Source organism: Chinchilla lanigera, unplaced genomic scaffold (genome assembly GCF_000276665.1).
Source record: "Chinchilla lanigera isolate Chin_1 unplaced genomic scaffold, ChiLan1.0 scaffold00047, whole genome shotgun sequence".
Lineage (NCBI taxonomy): Eukaryota > Metazoa > Chordata > Mammalia > Rodentia > Chinchillidae > Chinchilla > Chinchilla lanigera.
Genome location: NW_004955448.1, coordinates 17,957,109 through 17,966,471, shown reverse-complemented (window position 1 = coordinate 17,966,471; position 9,363 = coordinate 17,957,109). Strand labels below are relative to the sequence as shown.

The 9,363-nt window shown below is 41.0% G+C and overlaps 1 protein-coding gene across 1 annotated transcript in view; it reads right to left on the bottom strand.

The window, feature by feature from the left end:
* Window positions 1-848: 848 nt before the first annotated feature.
* The window catches only part of LOC102028246 (EGF-like and EMI domain-containing protein 1), an 83,978-nt gene continuing 75,463 nt past the window's right edge, over window positions 849-9,363 (bottom strand). Inside the window, 3 exon segments of the mRNA XM_013518593.1 lie at window positions 849-967; window positions 1,770-1,901; window positions 5,503-5,631. Of these exon segments, the coding sequence (XP_013374047.1) occupies window positions 849-967; window positions 1,770-1,901; window positions 5,503-5,631 (380 nt within the window).

The following is a 9,363-nucleotide window of genomic DNA, read 5'->3' as shown; positions in this document are numbered from 1 at the left end:
ATCTGACTGAAAAATAATATGTTTTCCAGTGATTATGGTGACCTCTCTATTTTGCTGATTTACATATACTTTCAACTCATTTTCTTTCACAGTGGGAATCTCAGAAGCATTTTCCAATAAAGTATATTCAGCAGCTGCTTTAAGAAAATGTTATCAGAATAAATTAAATTTACCTAGGTATGTGGATATGGAATCATCTCCTTCTGTTCTGATTTTCGGGCCATGACTTCTGCAGGGGGCAGATGAAAAAGGGCCAAATCTAGGCTTAAAACTCAGCTGGGACAAGAGTTGTAGTGAGTGGTGGAAGACGCACTCTCAGACCCTATCAGACAGATTGGCATCGGCTCAGCCTAGGGTTGCCTCAAGTGTCTTCCCCACTTCGTAGAAATTCACCATCTGGCTAGCGACCTAGCCCAGTCTCCACCAAATCTATGTGGACATCACTGCTCACTGACTCTAGGTCTGTCTGCAGAAGGACAGTCACGCTCCCCTTTCTACTCAGCTCCAGAAAAGTCCTGCAGACACGGAAGGTGGAGGTGGAGGGAGCAGATGACGACATGTGAACGTCAAAGACAACGTCCAGTCCACTGTCTGCCGCTGCACGTGGACCGCGTATGAGGGCTGCCTTCCCAACCAGCCCGCTCTTACTTTAAACCAGATTGCCCTCCCAGTCAAGGCAGTGTCATATCTCACCGTTAGTTACAACAACTTTGTTGTCTGCTTAGTATTTGTATCAAAGAGAAGAATGTTTTAATAATTTCCCCTGAATAAAATAGTAGCTAGTTCTCCAGGCAAAACACAGGATAACATAAGAAAAATGTACAAGTAGAAAAAGGAAGCATACACATTTATAAATTGATTAAAGAAAACATTTCCTGAGAAATATCTATGTTGGGATGGTTGTACGAGTTTGGTGATACTTGAGGGAACAAAAGAACAGGCGTCCTTTTCATGTGAAGTTCAGGGTCTGGAAGGAAAGGGTGGGTAATAAATATTAGACACTGAAAAGTAATCTAAGCTATGTGATGTGCTAGAAGATGACAAGTACTATGGAAAACCCTAACTGCAGAGCAACTTGCAGCCTGCAATTTTAAATAGGGCAGCACAGGTAAGATTTGGTAAAATAAAATGATGTGCGGCTCTCTGAAACTTAAATAGTCATTCAGACTCCTTGGAGGAGTATTTTGTGAGCCTACAAGACAGGGCAACATTCCTGACATCTTGGAACACAGTTTTCCAAATTTTATGTGGAAGTACAAGCATATATTTATATGTTACTTATAATTAGAGTCACACTACGCATATGCTTCTATATACGTTTATATAAAAGTATGTAATACCTTGAAATTTGAGGAAGGACAATACTGAGAACCATATTAAAATTATCTGTGGCTAAGTAGCTTTGAACTGTATTTATTTGATTAATTTTTAGATATAAGAAGAACAAATCTCTAATTCTGGAAACTAGCTGTGAGTTGGGTGATTAGTTCAATTCAAAGAAGCTATTGTCAAAGTTTACTCTTTTTCAGACAAGATTCTCTGTTTTGTGATCTTTCCTCTCTTGACCAAGCTAACAAGCAGAAGACAAGGTTAAATAACTTTAGATAACGTGCTCTGTGTCTCAGTTTCCTCACCTTCAAATAGGAGAATAATAAAGCACACCCACCTCTGAGGACATGAGTAGTTTGACTAATTAATGATAATATGATGCTGAACAAGGACTGCACATTATTATTAGAGAAGAAAGAAAATCTATCATCAGATTGTACCTTTCTGGCATCTGTTGCCTTGGCAACCAGATCTGCAGGTGCAGCTACCATTTCTGGCACTGCATTCCAGGGTGTTCTCCACACACGGACATTCAGAAGAGCAGGCAGCTCCCTAGACCCCCTTGGGACAGCCTGCAAGCAGAATGAGGCAAACTGGTCACCTGAAAATGATGCTTTGTTTATTTTAAATTGTTGGTGCACAGGCAGGTCGCTCTGTAGGGCCTGATTATAAGGAAAACAAGGGGATCATCCTAACGGCCAAGAAAAACAAGAAAGAAATGTCTCTCAAATCAGGCAGTTCATTTGCTTTTTGGCAACTGGATGTGAACAGCGAAGCCTGCACTACTTAAAAGGCTTTGGTGCTTCCGCGAGAGAAATCGCTTCTCAGTGTGCTCCATTGGTGCCTATAGTTAATATTCTCACAGGATTGCTACGGCTGCCGGGTCTCATAGGAACCCTGCTACAGGACGGGGATGAGGGACGGCATTCGTGTGAAGGCTTGCCACTATTTTCCTCCCCTTCATTATATGATAATCAGAAATAATTTTACAGCACGCAGACAAAGCAAGGCTTCCACTGTGATAGCAGCACTATCCTGACCACATCTTTGGCAAATGGTGTTTTTCCTCCTTTCTATCTTTCCCGCGTCACTGAGTTTTAGGGACAGTAGCATCAGAATTGTAATTTGAAAATGTCACACCTTTGCTTTTAAGAAAGCATAGTTGTCTTTTTGAAGAGTTTCTTGATTAATTCAAGTCCCTTTCCAAAATACTCTTTTGACAATTTTGTTTTCCGTCTTATAAGTGTTCCAGGAGTTATCAAATGAAAGATACCTTCACATGCCCTCCAGGCTCAAGGCAATTGTTCTGTGGGCCCTCATAGGCTTCGCTGTAAAAAGTTCCTTTCAGAGAGTAGAACAGGCCATTGCCTTTCTGGTGCATGAAAAGAGCACTGGTAGAGTTGAGTCAAAGTGATGGTGACAATGGCAGCATGTAAGAGGATCCTCGTTGCCAAGGAGAGCCTAGAGTTATCTTTAAAGAAAAACAATTATTCACAAGGGCACACTAAAATTTTCAAATTTGGATAATCAGTGATATAAACCCCATCACTTTTTCTATGACTTCCAAGTTTGGAATCCTTTTCAACCCTGAAACCACAGTCAACTGTATGCCTTGTATAGTCCTCTTCTTGCTCATTCCAGAATATTCTCCTGGAGTTGGCCTCCTTGCCTTACTCTTCCTGGTTCAACATGTATAATTGTGGTTCAGGAAATCAGCCAGGCACAATGGAATGCTTAATTGTGACAACTGGGTATAAGAACATACACCTGGAGCCAGACATGGTGGCACATGCCCATAATCCCAGCACTTGGGAGGCTGAGGCAGGAGGATCGTTGCGAGTTCAAGGCCAGCTTGGGCTACAAAGGGAGCTCAAGTCCAGCCTGAACTGCATAGCGAGACCCTGTCCAAAAAAAAAAAAAAAAAAAAAAAAAAGAACATACAACTAGAAATACATTTCAAAAAAAAAGAAAAAAAAAGCAGTAATCTATATTGGTAATCTACTGCCCACTTTGGATTTGTTGTGCATTGAAATATATTCTTCAAGAGTTTAAATACTGAACTTCTAATTCTCAGTACCTCAGAATGTGCCCTTTCTTGGAAATTAAGTCTTTTCAGCCACAATTGCTTAAGATGAAGGCATACTGGAAAAGGACTGGACTGTAATTCACCATGACCAGTGTCCTTATAAGCAGGGAGACTTTATACAGAGCCACGCAAACAGGAAGAGCACAGTAGGAAGACTGCTTTATGTTTTCATGGGACATGAAACTACCAGGATCTAGGGGAGTGTGGAGAGATCCTTCCTTGGCCTATTCAGAGAGAGCAGGGCCTTGCTGATGTCTTGAAATTAGACTTTTAGCCTCTAGAACTCAGAGAAAATAACCTTTTGTAGCTTAGGGCATTTGGTTTGTGGTTCTTAGCTATGAAAGCCTTAAAACTTGTATAGGATTGTAAACTCAGTCTTCTCAGGGCCAGTCAAATGACACTAATAAACAAAGCCTATAGTCCAAGAATAAGGGAGTCTTAAAGAATAAGGGAGTCTTAAAGAACTAGGACCTATATGCTCTCCTGAATATAGTCACATTCAAAATACTGACCACCACCAACACCAACAGCAGCAACAGCAGCAGCAACAGCAGCAATAACAACAAACCTGTTTGCTGAATTTTCTCCCCAGTTTCCCCAAAGCATGCAGAGAATAAAAGTATGCGAGGCTGATATTTTAATCTTAAAATCTTCAATTCTGTGTTTCTAAAAAGTTAGCTCTTTACATTTTTGACCAGATGGATTATGATTTATTTTTTTCAGCTCAGATATCTGATATCGCCTTATAAAATACCAAAAAGTTATTACTAAATATGGGGCACATCTTGCTACATTTTAGAAACAGTACCAGACAGGATCCTGTCCTTATTTCTAGGCCAGTCTGGCTGTCTGCGTGTGTTAGAGGAGGTGTCCGGCATTCTGGAACACAGCACATGAGCTCCGTTACTCACTTGCCCATGCCTTACCCCATTCTCTTCTGTTCTGTTTGTCTAAGGACAGCCTTTCCTCATGACCCAAGCTCAATTTTCAGAGGTGCCTTCATTGTCTCTCTTGCTGGGGTATACACAATAAACTCCCTGTTCTCCAGGGACATGTCTTTACGTATACGTCAGACCCGTGGACATTCAGCTAGAGATAAATTATAAAACTCTAAGGTGTCTGCTATTAAGAGATGGATATGCCACTACTGAGAGTAGTGGTGTGTGTATTTGTGTCCTCCTAAAATTCAGCAAGTTGATGGTGTTTGGAGTGGGAGTCTTTGGACATTATGTCATGTGGGTGGAGCCTTCCTGAGTGGGATCAGTGCCCGTACCAAAGAAGCCCCATAGCTCATTTGCTTGTCCCTCCTAGATGAGCACACGGTGAAAGGCCGTGTCTCTGAACCAGAAAGTGGGCTCTCACTAGACCCAGAACCTGTGGTGCTCGGAGTTTCAGTTTCTCAGTTTCCAGAATTAAATATATTTCTGCTGTTTATAAACAACCTAATTTACAGTGCTCTGTTACAGCAACCTAAACAGTCTAGGACACTAAAGCTCATGCAGGAGAGACTCTTGGAGGAACCAGTCCCTTAATAGGAAGAGGAAGGACTTAAAATAGACAGGCAAGTGGGCCGAGGTCACTTCAGGCTCGTGTACCCTGCGCACAGCTTCAGGTGGACAAAGCTCTCAGAGCTATCCCGTTGGGAGAAATCCTAAAAGATAAGACAGGGTGTGTTTCCTGCTGAATGTGCTCTCTTGAATCTTTTGCAAAATGTGACTGGTTTTCAGATTGCCAAATGAGGATCACTTTAAGGAATACTATTGCTTTGCACTGGGACCCCGGAGACTTGTTTTGGGTTCTTTGCATTTAAGTTTTGTAAAGCATCAAATGTGCTAAATAAGCTATTAATAATATTCACTCAATAATTAATAAAAATGTTAGCCAGAAAAAAATAAAAATTCAGAAATGTTTTCATCAGTCTCTAGATCCTGGAATTTAAAGAGGAGAAGTAAAGATGAGGATCTACTCTATACCAGCCCTCACCACGTAAACTGGATCCTCCTCTGCCCTTTGAAGTCGGGTACGTTGTTCATACTTCTCTGAGCTGTTACGCTTCACACAGAAAACAATTAGTGCTTGTGACTTAGTCGGATGACAAAACCTCCCGTAGCACCCTGGTTCACACACACAGGCACCATACATCCTGCGGCAATGGCCATTGTTGGTGCAGTTACATTTTCTTCTGCAATTTTTCCCAAAGAACCCTTGCAATCACCATGGAGAGCAAAGAATAAACAAAGCAAATATTAACCCACATGCAAAACTTGCTGGAGTTGCTTTTAAGTGGAATAAGAAGCTTGAAAAAGTTGAGATATTTCATATCTGGTAGGACTGAATGAAGCAAGGGAGGTCTTCTGAGAACTACAGACATTATTCTGCATCTTTTGCTCAAAATTTTTCAGGGAATTGCCTTTGCTCCAGATTAAAATCCCCAAAGAGCACTGAGCCCTTGCGCTGGCTGAGTCGTGTCACGCTGCTGTCTCTCTGTCTTTATTCTGCCTTTGGGTTTTGCAGTGTCTCGCACACCTTCCTTCCTTGTCTCAAGTGCTCTTCTCTTCCTCTTGCCCTGTCTCATTTCTTCTCATTCTGCATGCTTCTACTTAGAAGTCACTTCTCCAGAAGGCGCTCCTGGTCTGCAGCCCCATCTCACTTCCATCCCTGCATTAACACTTAATTTGTAAAACCTATCAACTTCTGTAAATCAAAATCTTCCCCTTGCTTTACTGCTCTTCATGCTTCACTTGGTTTCCTTACTCTTCTTCTCTATCTCTGATCTCACTGTGTTTTTCTTCTGCTGGTTTACCTCCCTCTGACATCACAGTTCACATCTGAGACCTGGGAGGACTCGATACACTCCACCATCTGCCGGAAGACTCCAGACTAAGTGCATCTCAGTGGACACAGAGGGGAAAGCCTGCCCACCAGGAGACTGAGGAGGACAGCAGTGACTCCTATGGCTGTGACCCCTCCAGTGGGGACGGTGGGCTGTGGAGACGGCTCTAGGAAGGGAAAGCAGGTGCAGGGTCCTGATGCGCAGGTGTCACACAGCTGCCGATGCACAGTGGCCTCCCAGCTGGTAGGCGCTGGGGTGGGGGCGCAAGGAACACAGCTCCTTCCAGCACCCAGTCAAGGAAGTCTTCCTGGGCTCTACGTCTGTCTTGAACAAGACTGTAAATTCCACTTGGAGAAAACAAAATCCTTTCTACTTATTTATTATGGTCATACCAGAATGCCTAGAACAGTTCTTTGCAATCACTTAGTTTTTTAAATAAATAAACATTGCTCACAGGGATAAGCTACTAGGATGGCAGCAGAAACTTTCCTGTACCTCAGAACATGAAATTTGGTTTCCATCTCCCAGGTTCCACAGACTGTAATTCTTAGTAAACTCCCCCTGACTTCTGGCAATTCCCTAGAGACTAATGTCCTCACTGACTTTCTACCTTTAGCTCTTGCCCCTGAAAAAGCTGTTTGGTGTGTGTGTGTGTGTGCATGTGTGCGTGTGTGTGTGTGTGTGTGTGTGTGTGCGTGTTTGTGTATGCACGTGCTTTGTCTACCCTTGTAGGAAATATGGCCTCTCCACTGGTTTCAATGAAAAAATCCAAGCACAGTATACACTGGCAATGTGAGATTTTCATCCATCATTTTTCTTCTTTTTACTTCTCTGTATCTTCTTTTTTATTCTCTGAACTTCATATATCTTTTTCTCTGCTTTGGGGTCCCATTTTTTCCATTTATTATGCAGAGCAAATAAATTCTCCCCAGGTGCTACATCGAAACCTGCACACACAAACTCAACTTCTTGTTCAACAGAAAAAAGGGGAAAAAAGCTTTTTTGTATCAGTTTAGAGCACAGCTGGTGATTTAAGTATCACTTATTTTGTTCCGTTATACATGGCATCAGTCACAACACTGTATTCTTGCATATATACACAAGGATTTTATTCTTTCTGAAAAAAAGAGTAAAGTTTATCTTGAAAAACAAAGATGCACCTTTCACTTAGATCATTTCCTTTAAATTCCCCAAGAAATGAAAGGATGGTCTTGTGTGATTGGCACCAGGCACTCCTACAGTCTTCATAGTTTTCTCAGAGCCCCCGGGGGCCGCTGGCACTGCCCAGTTGGAGGATCACAGGTGCCTCCCCCTGACAGCCACAGAGGCTGCCGCTCCCTTCCCCATGCTTCTCTGGGGACTGAGCTGTGAAGAGAGTAAGAAAGATGAACAAGTAATGCAACATATTTTCATGTTACAAACAGAGGGGGAAGAAAAGTTTGACTTCCTATTAGGATGGATTCCAGCACCTTGCCGACACAGGAAGACCTCTGGCACACTCCTAGTTGGTGTGGCATAATCATTCCCCAGGGACTACTGCTGCAGCTGGTTAAAATAATGATGACCGGAGGAGCTGTCGGCAAGGTGCGATGCAGGATATCCTCATCTCTTAAACTCTAACCCCTACATTTTCAAAGCTTCCCAGACATCTTAACTGTAATCTCTAACCAGCCTGAATGAGAAACAAACTGTAGCTTCTTATTTTGAAAAACTGTAAGGACACAGAAAAAAAAGTCGTGTATTTTTTAACAGGAGTGAATCTAGCTAAGGTTCTCTTGAGGATCTCCAGATCTGCCGCATTTTCAAAGACTGATGCAGTTAAGCAAACAACAATTTTCCCTGGTTTGTTATTTTTTGGAAGTACTTAGTGTTTGAATAAAATATATATATTGAGAGAAATGTCTGGACTTTAACTTGAGTAAATAAAGAGGTTCAGATAATTTCAGTAATCATTTTAACTGAAATTTTATCATATATTTTATATATTAATTTTATCATATATTTATATGTTAATTTTTATATATTTTATGTAAATGTTATGGAGCTTCATTTATGTCATCTCCTCCACGACACTGCCCCCACCACTCCGAGTACTAACATGGAACTTCGCTTCCTATTTACCTATTCTTTGCATTCAAGCCATAGGTTATTATGAAAGGGCAAGGAAAGGAACAGGGCAGCAAAATGAAGAGGAAAGGAATATTTGCTAAGGTCTACCTGGTGAAAGAACTTTAGTGAGTCTTTAAATCTTACAGTAACTATAGAAGAGACAATTTTTAAAAACATTCTGTTAAATGAAGCTATGTAATATAACAACCACTGTTAACTCCTATTATTTTGTTTTGAAACCCTGTATCATTTCATTGTGTTTGCTTTGATTTGTTTTTGTCTGTGGTGTTGGTATTTTGCTATTGTTCTTTTTTATTACTCTCTTTAAAAAAAGAATTTGAAAAGGTTCCCAGCGTTCCTAGGTTAAAGGTCATCGACGTACGCAAGCTGATCCGTTACCAAACCCCGTTCCACCGCGTTCCACTATGATATCACAAAGCTCAAGAATGTGACCAGTATTTCTTTACATCAAAATGCAAAGTTCCTGGAGAAGAAAATTTTTTAGTCAAACATGTCCCAATTCACAAGTGGATGAATTAGAGAAAAGTTTAAAATAAACATGTCCCAAACCACAATGGGATGAATTAGAGGACATCATAATGTTCTACTCCACTCACTCGTTCTGTGAAATTACTTTTATCTTCCCTACCCCTAATCCTACAGTAATAATCTCAAATTAAATTTCTTTAGAAAAATGAAGTTCTACAAACCTGCAAAGAAAATCAAATAACATGTAGTATTTTAAAAATTGTTTCCTTAATTGGAGACATTCCTAAACAGTGGAAGTAGGTATTTTTATGGTAGACTGAAAAAGATACAGAAGACATGGTCTAGAAGATCTATTTAGTGGCAAAACCTACTTTCCTGATCCATGCTGAGTCTTCATCTGACAGTTTCTTTGTTGTATTTTAAAAGCCAGTATTCTTTAAAATGTGGGGAATTTGTGATTGATCACTGTTATGGTTGAAACATTGTGTCAACTTGGGGAGTCTAGAGGTTTGGCTAA